At 44.6% G+C, this 26,876-nt stretch overlaps 1 protein-coding gene across 2 annotated transcripts in view; it reads left to right on the top strand.

The window, feature by feature from the left end:
* The window catches only part of LOC141015074 (glutamate receptor ionotropic, NMDA 2C-like), a 31,745-nt gene extending 15,050 nt beyond the window's left edge, over window positions 1-16,695 (top strand). Inside the window, exons 7-14 of one of the 2 annotated variants that reach the window (XM_073488982.1) lie at window positions 3,121-3,289; window positions 4,925-5,078; window positions 5,560-5,685; window positions 6,433-6,662; window positions 9,674-9,834; window positions 10,367-10,554; window positions 12,315-12,547; window positions 13,789-16,695. In XM_073488982.1, the coding sequence (XP_073345083.1) occupies window positions 3,121-3,289; window positions 4,925-5,078; window positions 5,560-5,685; window positions 6,433-6,662; window positions 9,674-9,834; window positions 10,367-10,554; window positions 12,315-12,547; window positions 13,789-15,321 (2,794 nt within the window). In that variant the 3' untranslated portion in view covers window positions 15,322-16,695. The remainder of the gene's footprint in view (window positions 1-3,120; window positions 3,290-4,924; window positions 5,079-5,559; window positions 5,686-6,432; window positions 6,663-9,673; window positions 9,835-10,366; window positions 10,555-12,314; window positions 12,548-13,788) is intronic. The other variant, XM_073488983.1, reaches the window with a different exon arrangement.
* Window positions 16,696-26,876: the final 10,181 nt, after the last annotated feature.

The raw sequence follows: 26,876 nt of genomic DNA, 5'->3' as shown, positions 1-26,876 counted from the left end.
GTATAAGTGTGTGTGTGTGTGTGTGTGTGTGTTCGCCTGTGGGTATGTATCGGTTATGCAGATTGCATAGCTGACCATGGCTGGCACATTAATTATAGAGAGAGATATGTAGCGGCTGTTGTTGGGCGCGATGGCACATTGATTGCCAGTAAAGAAGATTTATCTGTCCGACATGGGGACATCTGTCATAGCATGGGGACAGTGTTATTCCATCCTACCCTCGTTTTTTGTTTCTCTTTCACCATTTCTCTCTGGCTGCCGTGTCCCATTTGGACGGTGACCAACAAACAGGAAGAAGCGAAAAAGAAAGATGGGGAGAGGAGGGAGAGAAGGCTGCTGCTCCAAAAATCAGTTAATCTCGCTGTGTGGTCTGAGCAGCTTCCCCGCAGAGCAGATGTTTAGCGTGATTAAAACTTTTTTGTCTCGCTCATTAAAAATCCTTTCTTTGGACAGATGACGGCTGCTTTTGCCAGAAAGCTGAGCCCACCTCTCTGCCCTGATTAAGAGCAGGAGTACCACACTGAAATCCAGCTTGGCTACGTGACATGGTACGATGTAGCACAACACGCAGTGACCAGATGCTGAATGTAAGGCAGCGCTGAAACAATACGTAGATCATTTCATCGCTGTTTGGCAGCAAATGTGGCGCCAAGAAGTTTGATGAGCGATTCATTGTTTTATGTCATTTGCTGGTTGCAGCGTCTCAAATGTCAGGATTTGCTGCTTTTCTGGGTTTCATATGATTGTAAATTGAGAACAGTATATGGCCAAAAGTATGTGGACGATGATAAAATGATAATGATAATAATAAACTTTATTTATAGAGCACCTATAAACACAACGAAGCCTCGTCTGAGATGAGATAAAACAAAAAGGTGGAACAGAAAATGTACTGCGCAACAAAATCAAATCGCAGTATTTTTGACCAAATATGTCTTTATCGATCTTGAAACAGTACTGTTGTGATGACTATTGGTACTTATATCACTACTTAATATCCACACAATGAGATTTTTGATAAATACTCATCAGTAACAGTCACTTTACTGTAACGCAGCCTTGGAAACCAGGAACAGACAACACTGATATATAGTCTAATATCATCGATATATTGCCTCACCCTGCTGTGACTGTCCAGAGCGTTTTTGCTGTGTGCCCGTTGGTAACGTGACGTCCCTTTGAAACTGAAACCGGACCGAGATGTTCCAGAATAATCCACATTTGCAAACTTGTGAGGTGAGGCCAGGCTGAACAGTATTCAGAGGGACACTGGGCTGCTTGTAACTTTGTGTTTTGGGCTTTTTTTCATTGTTTCCGGTCGGGCTTCTTTGGACTAATTAAGATAAATTGTCCTCCTGCGGCACACAATTATTTTCTTGACCATAGTTTAAGATTGGGGAGACGTCCTGTTGAATTCTTCCTCTCATAAATTACATTCGCTCCTCTTTGTCTTGGTGTTATCGAAGACATATCTGAACTAACCTCAACCCCTCGACTCACCCGTGGACTTGAATCTTATGTCGAGTCTTGATATTTAGCCCCACTTATGCAACCTGATGTTTGTTAAAGGCTGCCAAAATATTAAATAAACAACATTATTTCTATGTATATATATGTATGTATGGAGGGTATGGCTCTGGATAGTTGATATATAATCATTTGTGATTCAGTGGCTGCAGGAAATTAACTTTCCAGTGCTTGCCTCATTATTCCTACATGATCACAGTGGTGATAAGCTCAAATATCCTCCTCCTCCTCCTCCTCCATCTGTCCTCCTTTCACTCCTGCCCTCCTTTTTTCCCCTCCAAGCTGAAGCTGAAGCTGAAGCCCTGTCAGGCCTCGTTGTTGTTTCGCCGTGTGTTTTTCCTGTCTGCTGTTCACCTGAGAATCCTCCTCCTCTCTGGTCGAACTCCCTCATGGTGCTTCCCTCCACGCTGCGCTAGTTTCTGGGCATTTTGTTGAGAACACACACACGCGACACAACACAACTGCTGCTTATTCTCAGAGGATACTGTACGATATGTGTGTGTGTGTTGGAGAGAGAGAGAGATTGCATATTTTAAGTGTGTGTTTGTGTGTGTGTGTGGTTGCGTGTATTGTCAGTGGAGTGTGTATAATGACGACAGGTGGCCGGCTCCTGCAGCAGTTAATTAACGCTGCGTTTATCAGAGCTATTGACTCCCGTGAAAGAAGCGAGTCTTTTCAAAAAAGCACTTAAAATTTTGTCTAAAAATGAACCCTCGCGCTGTTGAAAATAATCAACTTATGCGTTAATTACTCTCTTGACTCGACGTCTCTCTGCTCATTTATTCGCTCACATGCTCCTCTTTTTTATCACTCTTCAGCGCTTGTGCTGACTCATTGACATGCCGGAGTTATCTCAGTCACACACACACACACACACACACACACACAGAAACACAAAGTGTGATTCAGCCCTCGTAGACTTTTGGGCCTCCGACTTTTTGGCAGCTAGCTCGGTAGAAAATGTGTTTTTTGTTGTCTTTGTTTTCACTCTGTCTGCTTGTAACTTTTCAGTGTCCTCTGTTGCTGTTAGTGGCTCTCCATTATCTTTTTATTCTATTATTTTTTTCACCGTTTCCCGTCCTTCTGCTCTCTCCTGCTACACCCCATTAAGTAGCGAGGCCGCACAGAGGAAGCGAGCGTCCCTCACATGCTACACACCTTAATGGCCTTTGATTAGAGGCCATCACAGTCACTCAACCATCCACTGCGAGCGCCGTCACACCGCCTGTGTGTGTGTGTGTGTGTGTGTGTGTGTGTGTGTGTGTGTGTGTGTGTGTGTGTGTGTGTTTTGCAATTTTTTTAGGCGCTCTCCTCCGTCTCTTTGAAAGACACCCTGTTAACAGACATTGATTTTGGCTAATGAACCAGCCAGCGCCTGCCCTTCACTCCGCTGGTTGCTTTGAGCGTATTTAGCGCTCGCTCCTGTGAAACGAAAAACAAACAGCTTTTAGTCTTAAGAAGCTAAAGATAACAGCGGCCCCGGCTGCCAAAGACGAGGCTTTTGATCACAAGATGTTAAAAAACACACACACAAAAAAAAACTGTATTTACTCTTTTGCATGACGCCGCTTTTTCCTCATCCTTCTTTTACAGTATCATCGGCCACTCTGAGTCGTACACCAAACTGTGCTGTAAGGGTTTCTGCATAGACATCCTGAAGAAGCTGTCCCGCACCATCAAGTTCTCCTATGACCTCTACCTGGTCACCAACGGAAAACACGGCAAGCTGGTCCGCGGTACTTGGAACGGCATGATTGGGGAGGTGAGACCGAGGGCTGAGTTATTTAAGGACGGATAAATCCCTGAATGCAGCAGCTGGTGTTGCTGTGTTGAGTCGCCCAGTGACCGTGTGCAGACTGTTATTAGAGGAAGGTGTTTTAAAATCTTCATCCAGATTTAACTAAAAAAAAAAAGAAAATCTAGCTTTGGGCTACGGTATGCCCTAGTTACGATAAAAGGTGTGTGGCACGCGAAGAATCGCAAAAAAACACAGTGAATGTTGACCAGCGGTTTTAGGAACAGTGCACACAGTAAAAATAACTATTCTTATTCTTATATAACGGGTTTATTTAATCGGAATAATCCAGTTGAGGTCAGGAATAACTTGAAAACAAAGAAATCAAAGTCGGAAGACAAGGTCATTGGATAGAAAGGAAGACGTTCACTGAGCCATATTAAGTTGTTTCTGCAATTGTGTTTGCAAACAACAGGAAACACAGAGATTAATTATTATTAATTTGGAGTTATGTTTGTGCAATATTCTCTCCTCTGTTTAGTCTTCCTGAGAGGCTCTTTAACATGTGTTCACGAGCTAGTTGTGACGTAGTGACTCCTCATAGATCATTATTTATTTTAATGATTAATTGATTCGTCTTTAAGTCTTTTAAATGTCCAAAGAAATGTTAAAAAGCCCAAAGTGACGACTTCAGATTGCTTCTTTTGTCCAATTAATTTGTCTGAAACCCCCAAAACTCCTCATCTACCGTCATAAATGACAAAGTAAAGTAGCAAATCCTCACAGTTAAGGAGCCGGAACCAGCAAATGTTAAACGATTAACGTTTGGCAACTAATTTCCTCTCGAGCGACTAATCGATCGATCGACCGATCGTCGCAGCCCTACTTTACACTCCAGTACAGTTGTTGGATGACGGCGATGATGCACGGTGTCTTAAGTGACGCTCGCGCTGCCTTGGCCGAGAGAGTTTTCTTTGATGGCTTTTATCTAGGTCAGTGGTGTGAGGCTGTGCATGTACATACGGAGCTGATACACACTTTTCTCCCACACACACCGAGCCACATCAAACACAGCTGGATCTGAGAGCAAAAACGCCCTGAACAGGTGTTCCTTGGGAGAGCCTTCTTGCTTGTGTTTCTTTGCCTGCAGGCGTTTTGCTCTGGGTCTGTATCTGTGTGTGTGTGTGTGTGTGTGTGTGTGTGTGTGTGTGTGCTACATTTAGTAATAAAAACAGATTTTGTTTTCTGCAAAAAAATTCCTGCTTTTCAGAAAAGCATGCTTGGATATGAACACTCTGGAGATGCAGCATGCTCTCTCTGCTCTGATGATGATGAGACAAATATTTTTTTCATATGCGTCTCTGCAGACAGCCGTTATTAGAGTCTTACTGTGGAGCACAAAGTGTTCGCTGCATTGTGAGCGTCTGCGTTCAAAGAGGATTGTTCATGAAAAAATCAGAATTTACTCTCTGTTTTTAGTGGAGAGGATCTCAGCAGGATGTCCTTTGGGACACTAGGAAGCAGGTTTTGTTGTGGTAAACTCACCCGATCAGGTTTATGTTGCAGGATTTTAAACCGAAAACTAGTTTGGTACAAAAGCAGCACGTTTTTAAACGGCTGACCTCCGTCAACGCCTCAGTGTTCGTGTTTTTCTTCTCTCAGGTCGTGTACAGACGAGCTGACATGGCCATCGGCTCGCTCACGATCAACGAGGAGCGTTCGGAGATCATCGACTTCTCCGTGCCGTTTGTCGAGACGGGCATCAGCGTCATGGTCGCCCGCAGCAACGGGACAGTTTCCCCCTCTGCCTTTCTTGGTGAGCGACAACAACTGCTTCTTCTCCATCCATTTTCATTTGTGCCAGCTCACAACATCCAATTTTCTTGGGAGTTTGATGTACAGTACAGAGCGTGTGGACCACCGCCGTCTTTCTCCCCACATTTCTCCCCAAGTGTGGCCTACTTATACAAGTTCTGTCTCTGCAGACGCTTCAGGAAAACTTCCCATTAAGCTTTTACCCCGCCGATAACTGTAGCCTACAACTAAATCCCCTTACGTACCGCGCACACACCTAAATCCCTTTTCCAAACCCCAAACAACAAAATTCAGCACAAAAAAAATCCTCAACAGTGTATTTCTGTCTTCTCATTTTCTCATCAGCTATCCCCCTACCACATATGGTGACCCCCATCACAGACTGAGGTTAAGAAGCAGGAAGTACAAAAGAGACTTACTTTAATCCTCGATGTTTGTTCCTCCTCCTCTTCCTCCTCCTCCTCCTCTTCTTCTTCCTCCAGAGCCCTACAGCCCAGCAGTTTGGGTCATGATGTTTGTGATGTGCCTGACCGTGGTGGCAATAACAGTTTTTGTGTTTGAATACTTGAGTCCAGTCGGCTACAACCGCAGCCTGGTCAGCGCCAAATGTGAGTTTCAAAACCTTCTTTTGTTTTAGATTTTATTCCTCTTGAGTTGATCGGAGTGAAATGATCACGACGGGATCAATGTCCCAGAGGTAAGCATGAGAAAGACTCGAGTGAAGCCCACAGATTTGACATAAGTCTGCTGTTTTCTGAGTGTTATATGGCAGAAAATAAATGTAGTTATTTGTCCTTACCTCATCAAAAGCCTCAAAATAGCCAGAAGCTGTGAAATAAAAAAACATTTAAAAAAAGATGCATGAAATGAATTTGCTAATCTTGGAAAGCGCTTCACACAGTACAGCCTGTGTAAAGCCCCCGTCTGCAACGTTAAAAGTTCCCTCGACAGGATTTTGGGGGAGAGGGGCTAATCAATCCCAGAATGCAGCGCTGACAGAGCGTGCCTCGTCTCCAGGTCCGAAAGGTCATTTTCCTGTTTTAATTAGCATTCGTCGCCGTGCTAATCGAAAGTGTGATTGATGGCGGTGGCACCCTCCCGTCGCTGCACATGAGCAACGGTGGCAGAGAGCGATGGAAACGGGCCGAGGCTGTGAAATTGTTCCCCGTGTTTGGAAAGTTTGCAGAAGGCCACGAGATGTTACACTTGATGAGAGAACGTGTAGAAATAAATACGTGGTGTCGAGAAGATAGTTTGGGTTTTAGATTTCTTTCTGTTTTACTGTTTTATATGTCGCCCATCAGCATAAGTCGTATCAACAGCGTCTCTGACTGTCCCCTCCGATGTTTCCTCAGCTCCCGGTGGTCCCACGTTCACCATCGGGAAGTCGGTGTGGTTGTTGTGGGGCATCGTCTTCAACAACTCCGTCCCCATCGAAAACCCTAAAGGGACGACCAGTAAGATCATGGTTCTGGTCTGGGCCTTCTTCGCTGTCATCTTCCTGGCCTCTTACACTGCCAACCTGGCTGCCTTCATGATCCAGGAACAGTATATCGACACGGTTTCTGGACTCTCGGACAAAAAGGTAAGGGAGTGAATAAAAAACACGTCTGTGAATGTCCACATAGGTCCCCTTTTCCACCAACATGGATCCAGTTCTGTTCTGGTCAAATTTCCAGGACGAGCTTTGAAGCCAATTTGACAAAGTGGCCAAATAATTACAACATCATGTGAAAGACAGGGGGACAAAAAGACAGACAGAAAGAAGCAGCTGTAAAAAGTTGGTTCCCAGCTGGAACCAACAAACAGCAGGTTTTCCTTCGTCCAAAGTGCCGACCGAAGTGGGCATGACATATTCTACTGATCATCCTGCATCGTGCTACGCCCTCTGTTTCTGACCCGTCTTCATTTTAATGGTTCTGCTCAAACCTGTTGGGATCGTGGGCTGGTTGGCCAGATAGCACCGAGGATCCAAACAACAGAACAGGTTCAAGAACTCGAGCTAATTTGGTGGAAAAGGGGTTTGAGACGCACAGAACCGAGCTGTTTTTGTGGAGTCGCGAGATACGGAGCAAAACCTCCTTCTTTGTCTTTGTGTTTTAAATCCAGCTCGTGCCACATCATCTCCTCTTTTCTCTGTCCATCAGTCTGCATCGCCTAATAAAGCGTGAACGGGAGAGAGACAAAGGAGTCGCAGAAAAAGCCTTTAAGATCAAGTCAAGTAAAAGAACTTTGTTGTGAACGTCTCTGTCCTTTCTCCTATCAGCGGGGAACCCAGTGGCATGAATGACTAATCAATTACTGCCGTCTGTCAATACAGATGGTGTCTGAGTCTCCACTTGTCCTGTCAGTATTTCGGTCCGTCCATCAATATTCCCCCCGCGCGCCGTCTCCGTCTCTCGTCTTGCTCGCGCTGTTAAAACAAGATCGCCAAATGTCAAACGATTAAAAACAGTCGAAGAAGAAAACACACATTTTTCTGTAGCGCACACACTCGACCTTGGAGGAGCTTTTACAGGAAAAAAGCATTTCATCCGACACCAGCAGGGATCAACAGAGCCACCGGAGCGATCTGCGCTTGAATTAACTGACTACATTAACTTTTATGCAGATGTATTATGTCCCACAGCATCAGGGACCAACATGAATCACCCTGCACAACAGAAACCTCAGCTGCCCCCTTTAACTCCTGCACATCCTACACGACGGAGGAGTAGGTGGATTTAGTGCCGGGTTCACATCCCCGCAGGTTTAAAGGATAAAGTGTTATTCTTTATTTCTCTTATTGTTAACGAAAGGAGGAAGATCAATGTGTTAGTCCGCCTCTCGATAACAGAATTGTGGAAAAACCTGACGAGCATAAATCAGTTTTTTCAAGCCCCCTTCTGTAACGGACCTGAGGACACCAACACTGCAAAACGGGCCACAAATTAACAATCAGCGATGGTTAAAACATGGCGTTATTGTAATGCTTTATTTTACTGAGCTGTGTGTAAAGAAGTACGGTATGTCACCTGTTTCTCCTGAACGGTACCAAATACTTCAGGAGACTTTTAGGAGCTGATTCAGAGATTACGGACTCATTTTTTCTGAACTCAACTCACCTCATCAAGCACTTTTTTCTCCCTCTTGTGATAATAACTATAGCTGATCACCACAGCGATATAACAGGAGCCTACTTAAGCTGAATAATAACGCGGGTTACCAGGAACCGAGCCGTCCTGTGAACTAAATAAAAGCCTATTCTTTAATTCCCAATTGTGTCTCAATTACGTTTTTGTTCGAGCAGCTGATTATAAAAAAAAGGCGCGCGGCATCTCGACTGCACTCGCAGCTGATGAGTGATTCACACACATGCACACTCCCACTCACACGCTCTGGTTTTGATTGGCCCATTCATTTGCGCTCGGCTCAAAAGGTCAATGCCGCAACCGAGATGAACAGATCTCCTTCCTGTTTACAGTCGTAATTGAGCCCTAACAGACGTATTTCTGTCCTCACGTCGAGCGGTGAGATGTGAAGTTGGACCGGGAGCAGATTGAGCCGGATCAGGATCGTCTGTGGGCGGTGAAATGATTCAAACTGTTTGTTTGTCGACTGAAATCAGATTGAATCAAACTGAGGTTTCATGCGGCCGATGCAATGAGTCTATAATGGATTTCATTTAACTGAGTAGTTCCTCGTCCTCCGACCCATTCCTTCATTCTGCTGCCTGTTTCTCCTCTTTTCACAATTATCTTTCATCTTTCCTTTTACTTTACTTCCTCCTCTACTTTTTTCTCCTTTACTCTCTTACTTTCCTCTCAATTCTCCTCTTTCTTTTCTTTTCTCTTCCTTCTCTTTTCGGCTCTTGTTTCCTTTCCTACTTCCTACCTTCATTTTTCTCGTTTTTCTTTGGCTGCTTCCATTTCCTCTGCTGTCCTCTTTCCTGTCCTTTGCTTTCCTTTCCTCTCACCTTCTCTTTTGTCCTTCTCTATCTCCTCTTTTCTCATTTCCTCTCTTACTTTCTTCATCTTTTCTTTCCTTTTCTCATCTCTTCTCTTGTTTCCTTCCTTCCTTCTCTTCTTTTACTTTCCTTTATTTTTCTCTCCTTTTTTCTTTTCTCCTTTCATCTCCCTCTTTCCTTTCCTTTCCTTTCCTTTCCTTTCCTTTCCTTTCCTTTCCTTTCTCCTTTTACCTTTTTCTTCTCCTTTTCATTGTCCTCTCTCCACTTCCTTCCTGTCCAACTTCCTTCCCTCTCTACTCATTCTTCTCCCTTTCTGTCCTTCCAAACTCTCTTTTCTCGCTTCTTTCCTCCTTGTCCTCTCACTTTCTTCCCTCTTTTTCAAAATATCATCCCTCCCGATACTTTGTCTTCTCCACCCGCTCTTTCTTCTCTCCTCATCACCGCCCATCTCTCTTCGTTTCTCCCCCATCTTCCCCTTCCTTCAGTCTCTCCTCTCTCCTTCCATTGTCTCCTTACTCCCTTCTCTCTCTCCCTCCTTTACCGAATCTCTTCTTCTCTCACCTCCCTCTGTTCTCTTGTCTCCCTCTCCTCATCTCTCTCATATCTTTCTCCCCCGTCTTCCTCTCTCCTCTTCCTCTGTCTCTCTACAGTTCCAGAAACCACATGAACATTACCCTCCGTTCCGGTTTGGGACGGTCCCGAACGGGAGCACGGAGAGGAACATCCGCAGCAACTACCTCGACATGCACACACACATGATAAAGTACAACCAGAAGGGCGTGGAAGAAGCTCTGGAGAGCCTCAAAACCGGGTACGGCTTGACGGACATTTCTTACTATATTACACGATTTAGATAAGAGGTTATATTTAACAGATCCTCCGTGAGACATCACAGCAGTCATGATCATAATTTAGGTGATACAGCAGAGATTTGATGCTCTTTGTGTTGAAATCGATGTGACGGGTGTATTTTTAGATGAAGAAAAGTCACGTCTGCTGCAGCTTCATTTGTACAGTAAAGTGCTGTCAAACATTGAAGCTTCACAAAGAATGAACTCAGAACACTTCAGGTGACTTTGCACATTGTGAACCCATTACAACACCTGTATATTTGATTTTTTAACTCTAAAAAGCCGGCTAGATGTTTGATGAAGACTCTGCAGGCTGACTGTGTCGCAGGCTGCAGAGTAGAGGAAATGTAAATGTGGTCAGAAGCAATTTAAAGTATACAACATTTAGATTTAATGGGCTAAAACACTGATACTGTAGAGATATAATCCTAACATGTATTTAAGAACTTTTCTAAACATTCTCTCGAATGAAGATGATCTATTTGCATGCAGGAAGCTGGACGCTTTCATCTACGACGCCGCTGTTTTGAACTACATGGCCGGGAAAGACGAAGGCTGCAAGCTGGTGACCATCGGCAGCGGGAAAGTGTTCGCCACCACAGGATACGGCATCGCTCTGCAGAAGGACTCCCGCTGGAAACGGCCCATTGACCTGGCGCTGCTGCAGTTTCTGGGAGACGGTGGGCACATGATGATAATATACACAACAGCCCCCCATGCCTGCACACACACACACACACACACACTCCTACACTTTCCTGTGTTTTATCTGTTTGTGTTTGTTTCTGTCCTCACTGTATGTGGACCGTGCGACTGGCATCAGTCCAGTTCAGTGTGTGTGCTCTGTCAGCAGGGAAGTGGGCTTACAGGGAAGAGTTAATATCCTGCAGAACAGCAGGGAGTGTTAGGGATATGATTATCTCCATTACACACTCACACTTATCCTTTCTACCTATACACACACACACACAAACACACTCACCATGACAGCCGCCGGTGTGGAGTTAATATCCTCCCTCCTCTGAGAGCTTAACAGCACCCCCACACACTCGCGCACACACACACACACACTCACAGTCACTCCGAGCTTTCCATGATGATGTAATAAACAGTGTGTTTGTGGTCAAGATGCGTAACTGAGGGATAAAATGGGCCGTGCTACCTGGAGGCCACTGCGGAGAACGTAGATCAAGAGGGTGGCCACCTGTTCAGAGGCCTGGAGGAGCAGCTTATGTGGTGATGAAGGCTGATGGAGGTGTTAATTCGTCTCATTCAAAAGATGCTTTGTTGGCACGCTGAAGTGCATTTCCACCACAGAAAGTCAGTCAGTCGGTCAGCCTGACGTACTGAGTATATTCTGAACATTTGGAAGCACTGACTTGCAGCTTTAGTTCGATAGTGTTTGTGGTGCAGCACCCGCAGCCCGTTCTGCATGTTGGCCGACAAGGCAGACGCCTCGGTTCATCTCATCTTTGTTCCCGGGTTTGTCGGGAAGCAGCAACACAACCAAATACACACAAAAAAAAACGTGTTAAAACACACAAACCCCAAAAACACATGCGACAGAGAAAACGCTGCTCCAGGCCTCTAGGGGGAGCACTTTCCACCTGCTGCAACAAACAGGACTTTACTGAGTTAACACAAGTGTTGTGCAGTTATTTACAATTGTTGCACTTGTTGTCACAGTAACTGCAAGTCATTGTTTAACACTTTATGTTCCTCTGAACAGAAATACTCAGTCCTGCTGTGCGTTTAGCTCAGTTGTAATCTTTAAGCTCCCTCAGCACAGCTAACTAGCTCTCCTCCAGCCGATTTCAGTACGGATTTTTATATTTTCCAGTCCTGCCAATGAGCGGCTCGCTGGCAGGACTTGAACATGAGTTGAGCTGGTTAAACCAAGAGTTAAACCAGTTGTTTAGTTGTGAGGATGTGTTGACTACAGAAAGCAGCGAAGGAGAGATTCTCGTGTTTATGACTTGGAAGCATTTCTGTCATTGAACTATTCAAGTGTGTTGTGTGAATGACTAAGCTCGGCTGGCATTAGGCATCCTTTCACTTTGATCTTTCAGGGCCCTTCCATATTATTTAAGCTAACTATATCACAGTTTCCCCAGTCATAATTAATCCTTGGCTTCAAATCAACTCCCCCAGGATGTTAACAGGGTATAAATGGAAAAAAAAAGCTCCTAGAGGAAGCAATAAGTCTGCTGATGTCTGTGGGTCGTTCACTTAAGCCAGAGCAAAGAAAAACAAACAAAATGTAAAACGTGTCTTAAAACTTAGTCTGCAGTGTACAGCACTTCCAACACAATATAAATGCTCATCCATAAATGGTTATTTCGATGTTATTGTGAGCTATCGTGTGTCTTTGTCTTCTTCAGTCTGTCAGGTCATCTCATGCTCTTTATTTTGCTCAAATCTTTCCATCTTCTCCCTCCAGGAGACACCCAGCGCTTGGAGACGGTGTGGCTGTCGGGCATCTGCCAGAACGAGAAGAACGAGGTGATGAGCAGCAAGCTGGACATCGACAACATGGCGGGCGTCTTCTACATGCTGCTCGTGGCCATGGGCCTCAGCCTGCTGGTGTTCGCCTGGGAACACCTGCTTTACTGGAAACTGCGACACTCCCTCCACAAGTCGCACAAACTCGACTTCATGTTGGCCATCAGTCGGGTGAGATTTACTAATCACTCAGTTGACTGATTGGTTGTTTGCTCTCGGTTTGGTTTGATTGCTGGAAGTGCGGTCGAGAAACCGCTTCACTGATTTTTTTACATTGATTATTTCGTTAAGTGACTGATTGGCTGCCTGTAATTGGATTAGTTGAGTAACAGCTTGGCTGAGTGACTGAAATATTGGCTGGGTGATTATCTTGCTCGGTTGCTTTTTTTCAGCGTGATATGCTGTTTTTTTTTTTTACATGAAATCTCTTTTATGTGATGATAAATGGGTGCAGATGGATGTGCATTTGCATGTAATTACATGGTATCATTGAAGGGCCTTGTTAAAAATATTAGCTTAAAATGGCGCCGCATTCTTATTAAGAATGAGAGGGGAGGGCAGAGAGGGGAGATAAAAGGATAGAAAAGCAGCACCAATTCTGGTGTTTACTCAGCATTTAACTTTGATTACTTAATGTTCGCTTGCAATTAGCCTAAATTAGTACCCAGTGTATTGATGCCGCTGTTTGGGAATGTGGTTATTGAGGCAAAAAAGCTCTGGCTGAAGTAACAGCCAGGGAAAATGTCTATGGACTCCAGCCTCTGTGCTCCTCTGCCGTGTAATTACACCATTGTGCCTGGGTCCGGGTTTTATCAGATTAACGGCTAAATGACGATCTGATCATTAATCCGTATGGGGCGGCCCCAAGGGCCAAATTAAATTTGGCTCTTTCAGGATCTTTCAACCAACTGTAAGCAGAGAGCAGTCATGGGATTTGGTTGTGTTTGTCCATGCAGTTAGAGACGGTTCGTTCTGCGGGGGACTGTAGGCGTGTGTGTGTGTGTGTGTGTGTGTGTGTGTGTGTGTGTGTGTGTGTGTGTGTGTGTGTGTGTGTCCATGATCGTTTATTGGGGCAATCCTCTCAGCTTAAACTGTTTTTCTTTGAGTCTCGGGAGAATGCATAATGAATTTGTGACTAAGTCTTGCCTCGGTGATAAAATGAGATATTAATGAAATCAGGTTTTTTTGCCAGTGGAGTTTTTTATGAGTTGGGAGCTGGATCGTCACTTTGAGGAGCAAAAATTGGTTGAAATTGTCCCCTCAGGACCGCTCGGTTGACTCAAGGTTATACTAACTATTGATTTAATTACAAATGATTAGGTGATTAATTCTTCTGTCTTGTCTCTTCCTCTTCTTCTTCTTTCTTCAGTCTTTATCTTTTTAATACTTTGTCATTCTCTGTCTTCTCTCAGGGTATTTATAGTTGTTTCAATGGAGTCGAGGAACCTGTGCGTTCATCTGGTTTGGCCAAACCGGACCTGACCTCCAACTACGCTCAAGCAAACATGCTAAAGATGCTTCGCACTGCCAAGGACCTGGTCTCCACTGCCAATGTCGAGACCTCTCTGGACAACGCCACCAAGACCATAGAGCAGTTGAGCCGTCACGGCGGCAGCTTGCCTATTCGTGTCCCGCAAGTGGCCACGGAGGCCGTGCCGGGAGGATTTGCTTACGTCACCGAGAATCACTGCTCGATTCCCCAGCGCTCCATCTCTCCACCTCTGACGGCTGTTACCTCTCTGAAACAGCAGAGGGGCGTGACCAGGCCCACGCCGCTACGCTACACGCTTCCGACGCACTCTTCTTCATGTCTGTATGATCGGCCCCTTCCCGTGTCCAGCCTCAGCACCCCTCACCTGGCCGTGGGCGAGCCGCTCCCTCATCAGCACCCGCACCACTACCAGACCACCGGGAGACTCTACGTAGACGCCCATCCTCACTCGCCCTTCATTCCCTACACGGATCTCCAGCTACCTGACATCTACGCCTCTCACCCGATGTCCTCGCCTCAAGCAGGTTTATCCCGACGGAAACGGAGGTCCAAGAGTTTCCAGTGTGACGACAGGGATATGGAGAGGATCAAACACAGGGACCAGGAAAAGAGGGACAAAAGTCCTGTCTCGCTGAGTGAGCTCAAAGCCAATCACCTCCAGGAGAACCACATCTCCGCCCCCAGCGTTGACAGCATCTACCCAGGGGAGGGGATGTGTCCTCGGGTAGAGAACTACAGCTCCTGGCCCCCGGAGGACCTCATGCTCAGAGGGAGACGCAGGAACCGGCGCCCCTCGTTCCTCAAAGCCACGTGGGGCAGCGAGCAGATGCGCCAGCTCGACGAATCCCAGTCATCGCTATCCAGTCAATCACCGTCCACCGTGCCAGATCTGTTCCCGTGCATCATCACGCCGACCACACCTGCGAAGCCCTACAACCCCGCCCACCTTCGAAACAACCTGTGCCTCCCACGGAACCAGGCCTACCTCCACATACGGGAGGACCAGAGGAGGCCCAATGGGCGTAAGGGCCAGAGGCTGCGCTACTCCAACTCCACCCACCTCCCGACTTATGGAGAAGCAGTCCGACACGGGACCGGGTTAGGGCGTGGGATGGTACGCAGAGCCACCAGTTTGCTCAGCAGACAGTACGCCCAGTACCTGAACTCATACCCTGGACTACCCCTCTACCACGGCCCCCTAGACCTGCAGCACCACAGCCAGGCCTCCAGCGGCCACCCGAGCCCAGTGTGTCAGCTGCTGGCTTGTGGTGGTGGGAGATGTGGAAGCCAGCGGGCTCTGCTGTACCAGGACAGCGTGTATGGGGCTTACGGGGTCTATCAGGGATCCCAGACTGGATCGGAGGTCCTGGCAGGTCAGGGAGGACAACCCTCGGGAAGCCCCTGCGTGCTTCGTCCCTGGCGACGGGTGTCAAGTCTGGAGTCTGAGGTTTGACGGATCTCGTGAGACGGATACTTTGGATTAACGGAGGACTGTAGAGAGATTAGATTAATGTAAGGGGGAGAAGTTATGACTTGAAGTTTTTGTGGATTTTCTATGTGACTTTTGTGGTAAAGAATAGAAGTTTCGGTCTGGAAATTAAACAGATGTTTAGGACTTATTCGATGTACACTAAAGTAAGATAAGAGGACTGCACTGTTACCAATTTATCCTCGAGAAAGATGTGGAAAGCCGGCATCGGCAGGTTTTTGCTCACTTGCTACTTTCCTACGACAACGCTTGTGTGTTTCCTCGTGCTTTAATGTGCACTAAGATTTACAACAGTCCACGGTGTCGGCGCATGGTTAAACTATAACCAGAGTTTTCATGCTGTGTGTGTGTTGTGTATATTTTTTAATGTGGACGGTTTGGGTGGTTCAAGCCTTGAGTAGATGAACTGTTTACAGACGGGGGGGAGAAATAAGTTGAGGGAAAAAAGGGAATCGTCTCTTTTAAAAATACAGCCACCAAAAACAAAGCAGCCACTGTAGCAAGATATGTGAGGGACAGCTGCCGACGTCCACGCGAAGAGTTTAACTCCAAACAACAAGGAAGACGTTCAATATTAAAAACATTTTGACTCCAGACACACAGAAGAGCGGCAGCATTTTCTAGAATGAAATAATCATTTTGAGACATCTGTTAATGAATTTCAGGTAACTTCTTTTTAAAAGATGTATAAATGTTTTGGAGCTAAACCCTTCAAGTCTTCATCTAGTGATGAGTCAGCAGAGGAAGCAGAGACTTTTTGTGAAAGCAGTCCATATGAACACAATCTGCAAAAGTGACGAAAGGTATCGGGACAGCACTGACCAGCACTAGGTGTCTTAACCCATGGGTTTTCTTGTTCCTCACTGGGTCTCAGAACGAGGCCTCAGTACAGCACAACATCACACAGGGCCTCACGATGAATTAATTCTGCATCTAAATACTATATCGATATAGAGAAATTGTGTTATTTGAGGCTGGTTAGTGTCATATTCATGTATTCTACATATGATAGTAATTTATAGTCACTCTTAAAACGTTTTCTAATCACACTTCTGGCACATTTTTTTCTTTTTTGTAAAGCTGTTGCTGATTTACTGGAATATTTGTTATTATTACTGTATTAACTCTTATCAGTTGGCCTATATTTAAGATTTTCATCACTCTCTCTCTTTTCCACTCTTTTATATTCCCTCATCATCTCTCTTTTCCCCTCTAACTGTTACATGATCAAATTTAAAATGAGGTAATTGAAAGCTATTCTAGTATCTATATTACCTGGCTCCCTCACCCTGTAATTAATCACTTAGACCAATTAAAGAGCCTTTTTGGATGAACGTGCATGCGTGCCTCTTTTTTTATCTTTCTGTCCGTAGTCTTAAACATCGATTTTGACTTTTGCTGTTTTTCAAAGTCAAACTGAGCTGCGCTGATTTGCTTTTCCATAACCAGTTTTACTGAGTCGAGCCGAAACCTGCGATGGACCTGCGTCTTGCGAACCAACCCGTAACAAGAACCGTCTTCCCCTAATATCGATACTGAACTCACGTCTGTGCAGGAAACCTGAGAGAAAGAGGTTTTTAAAAAAAGCTCTCAGTACTTTAGCAGCTTCGAACTGAATCTCTTTAGTTTCTCTCGTCCCGTTTGTTCTTTCAAACATCTGCTGTGTTTCACTGTTTCATCGCGTTCACTTTCAGCCGGTTCAGGAGTCGTGTTCAGTTACTGCTGCTGAAAACACAACGTTTCCTGTTACGCTGCTTCACAATAAAAGCTTTTAAATGACTTAATAATGGGGGGCTTTTATTGTGAAGAAGTTAGAGGAAATGAAACGTGTTTGTAGCTGAATTAGCGGAGCCACTTTGTTAGCGCTGGTTCTTCGATAGTACTGCCGGGGATGGGGACAGGTAGTCAAACCGAGTAGAGCCAGGCTGACAGATATGATGGAAAAACGGCATTTGGCTCGCTGTTTCCCCTCGTTTCCAGTCTTTATGCTAAGCTAAGCATCTCTAGCTGTAGCGTCACATTCGCCACACCAATATGAAACCAGTATTAATGTTCTCATCTGACTCTCGACAAGACAGCACTTCCCCCACCGTGTTAAACTTTTCTTTTAAGGTGGAAGGGGGGGGAATGGCAGCACAGGAGACGAGGAAGACGATTTGGTCTCTGATCAAAGCCTCCTCCTCTGATCTTGTCGTATGGAGGTCAGTCGTGCTGCAGCATCCTGGAGGAATATCCTTCTGGTGTTCGGGTCACATGTCAGCTGGTGACTGACACAAATACACCAGCAGGAAAAAGAGAGAGCGCATTAAGCAGCAATGATGTTATTCACTTCCCTGTTATCAAACTTCTGAAAGGCTTTCCGTCAGGCCCGGCGAACACCGACGAGCAAACTCAGACGATGAGCTACTCAAACCCAAGGTGACCCGTCGCCGTCGCATTTACTCTCCCTCCCAGCTTTTGTCATGACGAGATAAGACTCCATTCAGGAGGCCAGATGAGTAATGTTGGAGAGTCCAAACATTGAGCGCTTTTGATTTTTCCATTACTCTCTGCTTTGTTACTGGAGCATCGCCTTAGATTGGACCATAATATTGATTTAATCCTCAGCTCTGCTACGGAGCCCATATTTTTTAGAGTCCAGGGTAATTGGACTTCTTTTCATCCCTGAAGAGCAGAAAAGGGGAGCTCAACATGCCCTGGTGATTATGTAATTAAGGTAAAGCCTGGATTTTAGGCAGGTACGGCTGGATCTGATCTTTATTTGTACAAATATGTGATAGTGTGGGTGGAAGGAGGGAGGGAACAGCGAGACGGGGCTGTTTTTCATCACGTTAAATGGGTCATCATTGACATTTCTGCTTTTAGTGTGAAGGAACAAAGACTGAAGAGAGTTCAGTGTTTTTAAAGCTGCTATTTATAGAGCTTCAATTAAATATGACAAATTATTTTCCAAAATAACTTCACTCACTGTACAGTCAGAGTTACAGTCAAAGTCAATCAAAAAATGAGATCGCTTCTATTTTAAAACGATAACGCTCAGTGCTCTGCTTTTTTAAATGACTTGTTGAAGTTTGGTAACGGTGTTAGTCGACGAGTCAGTGAAATAAATGACCCGTCATCACATAGTCAGAGCAGTTAATTAATGAATTAACTGAGTGATGAAGCTTGTTTTTACACTTTTAGGTTTCTGGTTTTTCGCTCTGTCTCGTGAAGAGGCAACAACTTTGACGAGGAGAAATCCTGCAAGAGAAAAAAAATCATATTTACTGTTGAATCCCCCGTCAGGACCGAGTGTTTACAAGGTCGCTCGCCGGCTGTAGTCTAAATTAGGTTGGAAGCTTTTCAAACTGTACATTTCACCCCTCCATTACACACTAATCATCCAGGAGAGTGTGTCCACGTCGCTCCGGGGCTGAAGAGGAAGTCGTTCATCTCAACAGCCATCAGACTGTAAACACCTTCACTTAGAGACCAGCTGAGGCTCTTTGTCAGACTGTCACATCCGACCGTTTCATGTCTGTAATCCATGTAAACCAGTTCAAGTTAAAGCTAACGCTCGTTCAAACTTCTTATACTTTACTAGAAACTGACCTGAAATCTGTAAGGTTAGAGTTAAAATAGTTTGCAACTAAAGTCAACCTCTGTGGTCTCATTCAGCCACATGTTAGCAAAAGCCTCTTTTAAGTCACTTAAAGGGGCACTGTGTAGTTAATATTCACAATATTAATGAGGTAATAATATTTATTTTATCTTCTCAGAGGAAAATAAGGTCCCAGAACAGTTTGGAGCTAGAAAGGTGGCAGGGTCCGCCACATGTAGACCAAGTAAACCAGTATGAAACTGTGTTATTCAGTAATGAAGATATTTAGTTTGTTTCGACATAAATAATCAGTCAGTGAAGATCTTTCCCTTCCGATTAATTCCTTCCCAAAAACTACAGACTGCTCCTTTAAACACTTTCAAAAAGCCCAGTGACTTCGAGACGAGGGAACCAGAACTACAAAAATGGCGACTGATTTCTGGGTGTTTTTATTTTCTTTTATTTTTGGGGCTGTATAGAAAGAAAACCAGGTCGTACCTGATAACAGACCAGTCGTTTCATTTCATACTTTGTTTATAATTTATCAGTTTTTCTTGATTTCTTTAACAACAAACACAACGATCAGAATTCACTGCAGTCACCGACTGCATGGACGCCTGGACAGATCAGTGTGTGTGTGTGTGTGTGTGTGTGTGTGTGTGTGTGTGTGTGTGTGTGGGCTATATGTGTGTAGCGGTTGCATCAGGATTGATGAAGGGCCTGTCGTGCCAAATGATGAAAGATGCGAGTCGTGCATACGAAAACATCAGCACCTGGGACGGGCCGCTGCAGACGTCAACGGACACGTTAACAGCAGAACTCACACTCATAATGTAACACGTAAAAACATGAACGCAGTCAAATAATCTCTCTCTCTCTCTCTCGTGTACGTCCACCTAGTCGAAGTATCGCCTCTCAAACTCTGACAAAGATGGAGGAGGACGGAAGGTGAAGAACAATTAGGCGCCGTCGCCAGCGTGGGGATTTTAGTATTCATGTCAGGAGGACACGAGAGTCCAGAAGGACCACCGCAGAAGCTCAAACATAATCAGGTTGTTCACTCCTTTCACACATCTGCCATTTAAATACGATTACAACAGGTGGTTCACTAGATTTTAAAGCAAACTGTTGCTGCTTTGTGAGTCTAAACAACAAGTAGCAACCTTGACAGGGTCACCAGAGAGGCCGGAGGAGTCCAGTCCGGTCTCCTCACACCTCCCGCCTGCGAATAAATTGCCTCACGTATCGCGGCAACAGCTCCAGATGCTCTGAGTCACCTTGAGACAAAAAGGCTGGCCTGCCCTCTCTGATAGGTGAGAGGGGAGGGAGGAGGGAGGACAGCGGGAGATAAGACGACACAGAAAAAATGTGGGAGGGAAATCGAGAAAAGAGAAGAGAAATATTTGGGGGGAGGAGGAGGAGGAGGTTTGAACGAAGATGGCGAGGGCGATGGCCGAGAATTGTCAAGAGGAGATAGAGAGAGAAAAAGGGACGGGAGGGGGGAGTGAAAGGGAAAGAGGCCAGCGTGATATGAGAACAGGTGAGCAGAGAGGGATGGAGTGTCAGAAAAAAGGATTATAATGTAATAAACCGCAGGCTGACGATAAAAAGGAAAACCGGGAAAATCTCCCACGAGAGCCTGAAAACGTCTTCATTTCCTTTTGCATCCTGACAGCCTTATTAAAGGATACACCACTCAAAAAAAAAAAAAAATCAAACATCATCATTACTATTTCACTGACATACATGCAGGAACGTGACGTAAAGAAGAAAACGACAGCCGCTCCGGTTGTTTTGGCTTCCATTATCACATTAACTAAATCATCAAAGCAGTACGGCAGCCGGAGCGTGACAGCTGTCTGTGCATATGAGGACACATTTCATTGTGCTACAGTGGCAATTAAACTTTGAATTTGAGAATGTGTTATGTGTGTGAGTGTGTGTGTGTGTGTGTGTGTGTAGCAGCTCCTCTCTCATATCTGAGACGATTGGATCTGCCAGCCAGCAGGAACGTTAATTACTTCGCCAATCTTCAGGCTCACTCGCCACAATCGCTCCCATCTCCGGGAAGGAGATTTGAGCCCGGCCGTTCAGGAAGCCCCCCAGATCCGTCCAGGACCGAGCGTCCGATTCAGATCTGTTCTCGAGGAAAGGAGTCGATGGAATAAGGAAGAACAATACAGATGGAGTCCAGAGCATGAAGAAGTCCTCCCTCTCTCCCTGCTCTTTTTTTTTAAAAAAATGAATTTTTCCGAAACAGCTGGAACGCTGACGGATAGTAAACGCTTTGAAGTGAATCGTCACTGCTGGCTGTAAAGTTTTCTGGTTGTCGGGGAATTTTTAAGCAGACGTGACATAACGAAACAGATCGTATCTTAATTAACAAACCAATTTTTAAAATAAACTAATTGTTCTATTCCAGTTTTTTTTTATCATTTAATTCTTCATTTTTCTGCAAACTATGTCAAGAAATTCAAATGACTGTAGATTTACAGTTATATAACACACTGTTTGAGGAGGAGGAACGCCTGATTTAAAGTTTCTTATCAACATAACGAGGAAACATCGTTAACTGATGTACCAGGTCACACAAATGTATTAATGAAATATTCACTGCTAACGCATTTCATTTGTTTTCCTTGAGTAAACGCCAGCAACACAAAATCTGCTCATTGCAAAACACAGCTTTGTTAAACTCTCCTGAAATTGATCTAAAATATCAACATTTCCATGAAAATTCCTCTTTATTTACCTCTTTTATTGCCTTACATAGTCTTTATGTACATTAAAGTGCACCACGGCGATAAAGTAGTCAAAAGGCATCACAGAGCCGAACACAAGGAGCTGAAATCAACGTAACCATCTTTATTTTCCATGTTTTACCATTTCACCTTACGCAATACAGTTTTATGCACACATCAGGTTTTTAGGGTGACGATTGTCTTCCAAAACAAATCAAGTACAGAAGATATTTTTAAGGAGACCTTGGCACAATTTCCAGCCGTCTTTGCAGTGACCAAAACAGGTATTTCTGACTGGATGTCGGGACGTTTCAGCTGTCTGGTGACCAAAACCAGATATGTTTGAGGGGAAATGTTCAGCAGTGTCTGTAGTGACAAAAACACAATCTTTTCCTCATCCTAACCAAGTTATTGTTATGCCTGAGCCTAACCAGAGATAAAGCACAACATTGTCACAACATAACATTCAAAATTGAACCTAAAGAAACGTAGAGTTGCAACATAAAGAAGTGTGAACATATCAGTGGTTTGCAGAAACGTACATTGCCAACATTTATTCTGGCCGTTCGGTTGAAGAAACTTCAGTGTGATTTGTCGGCGCTGGCTGGTGGACTTTCACGACTGCCACAGGCAGCTATTATGTTTGTTACCACAACGTAATTGGAAAAGCAAATTAGCAGCACATGAACGTGATTTCTAGGAGACAGAGTTGAAGAATAATGATAATGCATTTCGTCGTCATGCACCTCATGTGGCATTTCTCTCAGCTTCACGCTGATCAGCCTGATTTTTCATCCCTTCCAAACTGTCAACAATCTCCATTAGACCAGAGGCTCCAATCCTGAGGCGCACCAGTCTCTCAATGAGTTTTTCGGGGAGCAATTTCGGTGTGGCACATCCAGGTCTGGCCTGTGTGTACACAGCCTATACATCATCGGCCTGAGGATGCAGCCGCCGCCAGAAACACAGGGGGAGCAACGAGTCCTCGCCGCTCGCTGCGCCGCCTCAATCAGCTCTTCGGAGGATCTTGATTTCTGAGTGGAAGAGATGCTGCAGGTCATCAGATGAAAGCCGCAGCTGTGATTAGCGGGTGTCGCCCTGCTGACGTCCTGTGAACAACACTATAAAGCACACACTGTCGCCTCGACTCCTTGTCCTTCCAAGGTGACGGCTCCTGGGGTGTTTTGGCAACGATTACTTCAGCAAATTAACAAAAACCCCACGATGAGCCGCCGACGGCACAGCCAAGGAACCGGGCCACACACACACACACACACACATATGCCATATCGTCACATATCGAGTGCGAACAGACATCCTTCAGTCTGCCAACAAGACACACACTCACACACACACGCTGAGGGCTAGAGCAGCCAAAACCATAGCCCTCTAATTAACCAGTCCCACCCTCCCGACCCGGTAGCCAGGAGCAGCCTTATTATCAGCCACATCTTCACCCCGTCTCTGAATCTTTTCCTGCTCTGTTAAAATGAGGTTCAGCCCTCTGCTATCCTGGAGGAGGACCGCCAAATGAGAAGAGAGGGGAGACGGATAGTAGTTAGGGTGTTATTGATGGAGACTGGGTGGTTTTTCAAAGTTGTTGACCCTTTTTAACACATCAGAGCGTGATGGATTCTCTGCTGGAGATGGGACAGCTGTTAACAGCAGAGTTTTCCACTCGCTCATCTTTCTCCTGCCTCAAACTTTTATGTTATTTCCTTTTTTCTGTCTCATTCTGAGCTCACTCGGTGAACTCACTTATTCTGTGTCATGTATATCAGACCGTAATATTACACACCCTCATTAATCATGTCTTATTTAGGTTGTTTTAGTCCTAGTCTTAAACGATTTAGCAAACACAGAAGGCATCACACTGAACAGGAGGTTAGACAGTGATTAGAGGTTTTTTTTCCAGGGATTAAATCTTGTGAGCAAACAAATTCTCTTGTGTAACCACCAAAACAGAAGCAGTCATCCAGAAAATTCCCATAATTGGCTCAACAAAGCACAAACTGCAGCACAAATGAGCAAGACAAAAACTGTTGATGATTGATGTCTGTATCAGTCTACCTATCATCCAATGTGTCGTTTCAAACCAACACAGGTGAAAGTAGCGTTGATATTGTGCTGCTGTTGTAACAGTGTGTGAGTCAGGAGACACCTGTATCGTACTGTACAAAACATTAACACTGGTGAGGCAGGAAGGAAGAATCAAACAAAACAGAAATCGAGCTTTAGTAAAGTAAACTGTAATCTAAAGAACAAAACTGGCAGGCAACAGAAACAGAAGAAGCAGGCGGAGGCCGGGAACTAAACAATAACGACGCACAATAATTCAAAACCTGAACGAAACACGAGGCACAAACAGGAGGAACAGATGCAGATGAACCGACAGAGTGAAGAAAAACATACGCTCGAATACACAGGAAGTGGAAATTAAAATATGACACAACTAAAGGGGGAAAAGAAGAACCAACTAAACCCAAAACCCAAATCATGACGGGTGTTTTATCAACCTTGTTCGTGCCCACTGAAAAAACTTAACCATAAGCTGTTTAAAACATGGACTCTAGCCGCTAGAGGTCACTCACTTTATCGTGCATAACTTAATATAGTTTCAACAAGTGAGTTTTATATAAATTCATGCCCGTAAAGTTTTCATTAACAGGAAATTAGCTCTGTGGGGTCTCACTTTTGGAGCCAGCCTCAAGTGGCCATTCGAAGAATTGCAGTTTTTGGTTGATGCTTGATCTTAACCAACGAGGTGAAAGATCAGAAAACACATTACTGTATTAGCTATAATTAATATTTCTATACTAACAATGGATCTATTTGTTACATGTTGATTTGAAAGGAGTTGTTCTGATGCTCTTTTTCTTTTGGTTTTTGGTCGACAACTTTTTGGTGAAACTAGTTTGTTGCACAAAAAGCAGCTGTTTTGATAGAAAGACTCTTAAAACCCACAATTCTCCACCGACCTCGACTCCCTTTTCCTTCATCCACTGACCTTGACCCCCTTTTTCCTACATCCCCCACTTTGATCCCCTTTTTCCTTCATCCACCGACCTCGACCCCCTTTTTCCTTCATCCCCCACCTGGATCCCCTTTTTCCCTCATCCACTGACATGATAACACATCCGTCTTACTTTTACAGTTTTGTTCTGGTGCCCCAGAGTTGCAATAAAATCATTTATCGCAGGTCTAAATATGATTGAAAATGGTACAAAAGCGACAATGAAAAATATTACCAACACTGTGTGCAGACACGTGAATGGTTAACAGTGTCTCCAGACCAAAACATATATATATGACTTTGGTGCGAGAGGCTGTAAAAGAGCAGCGTCAGACCGGAAGAGAAAAGAAAAAAAAAAAAGACATATGATGCATCCTGAGTTGAGCAAAGTCCATTTCAGTTTGTACCCCTGAGGAAATCAGCGAGGAAGCAGCGACTATTAGAAATTTGGTACAATGATTCCGACCCAGTGGGTACAGGGACACAGCGTCCTTCATCAGGACCACAGACATCCTCTGCCAGCACACACACACACACACACGCGTCCTTATTGTTGATGGAAATGTTTTTTTAGGCATCAGTCAATAAAATGGCAGGGGAAATTTGTGCGATTGTTTTGTAGGTGAAACAAACAGAGCCGCTCAAGATACAAACTCCTCGGTCTCAGCGGGCTGCCACACAGGCCTAATGTCAACCCAAACAACTTTTCTGCCTCCGGGTCTGACATTGATTTCCTGTTATACAATGCTTTTGACATGCTTCCTCAGGACAGCTGGATACTTACTTTAAGTTGTCAAAATCTTTTAATATTACACAACCAGTAGTTAAGAAACTCTCCCCTCATGTCTGACTGTAAGGTGCACGCAGTTCAGACACAATCACTGCTGCAGAAACTGTACTGTGACCTCCCACTTACATGCACATTCTCACCCTGCAGCTGCACTAATGTGTTGATGTTTCATATGAATCCTGAAAGTGTGAAAGGCCCCATATTGTAGAAGGTGAGATTTTTTATTTATTTATGATTTTAAAGCGGGTCTAAGTGCTACATACGTAAATACTGTGAACATATCAAGAACCTCAATCCACTGAGAAAGGCACTCAGCCCATATTCAGGAACTGAGCCTTTAAAGAAGTCGTCAGGGTTGTGATGTCATAACTATCAGCAGCAAGATGGGCGGCGACTCTTTTGATCTCCATCGTACTCGGAAAAGGTTGTCAGCATAAACACAGATGACATCACAGCAATATGATTGTTGTGTTGTTGTCGATCTACAATCGGCTTCATTATATAGAAAAATGAAAGAAGAGGAGTAGACAGCAGGTTGATTTTAGCCCCACTCCCTGCCTTACTTTATGCTTTACAAGGTTCATTATTTGAAGTTAAGTCAGCTCAATTTGAAAGTGAATTATTAACGTTAAAACAGCCTCCCGACTATAAAAATGGGAGCAGAACAAATTAGTACAGTAGTGACATAAAGCGACGGTACATGTGATTTACGGACTCACAAAAAAAAAAAGATTTAGCGTTAATTAGTTTATATTTCAATAATAATTGTCTGCCTGTTTATTGATCAATACGTCACAAAGTCAACCGTCACCAGCTGATAATGTAAACTGATATCAGAGAGGAGAGCTGTCGGTGATAAGTAAAGCTTGTGGAAGGTCATCTCTTACACAAGAGAGTGTGTGTGTGTGTGTGTGTGTGCGTGTGTGTGTGTGTGTGTGTGTGTGTGAAAGGGAGATCAGAGCCGAGCAGAGCAGATGAATGTGGACAAGTTTGCGCTTTAAGCGAGACGATAAGATGGGTGTACCTTATCTGAGTCAGCACAAACCACCACCGACAACACTGATAGAGTTTTCTACCCGCGTGTGCGTGTGTGTGTGCGTGTGTGTGTGCGTGTGTGTGTGCGTGTGTGTAACACAGGGAAGATAGCATCCCTGTTTTCAGAGACAAGACCCAATTTTCTCCAGAGCGAGTTTCAGGTGTGTGGCAGAGCCTCAATGAACAAACACTCATCCACCTGCCGGCTAAATCAGGTCAGCTCACGACTAAGCCAGTTAAATCTGAAAAGGCTTTGTGTTTGAGGAAGAACGGTGAGTCCACACTTGTTCTCTATCAGCACAATGAAATGCCTAAAAAAAACAGGAAAGTGGGCGAGGACTAAAAGACGTTACGTAGTGA

Source organism: Pagrus major, chromosome 20 (assembly GCF_040436345.1).
Source record: "Pagrus major chromosome 20, Pma_NU_1.0".
Classification (NCBI taxonomy): Eukaryota; Metazoa; Chordata; class Actinopteri; order Spariformes; family Sparidae; genus Pagrus; species Pagrus major.
The sequence above is the reverse complement of the archived record's forward strand: the minus strand, read 5'-3'. Positions and strand labels throughout refer to the sequence as shown.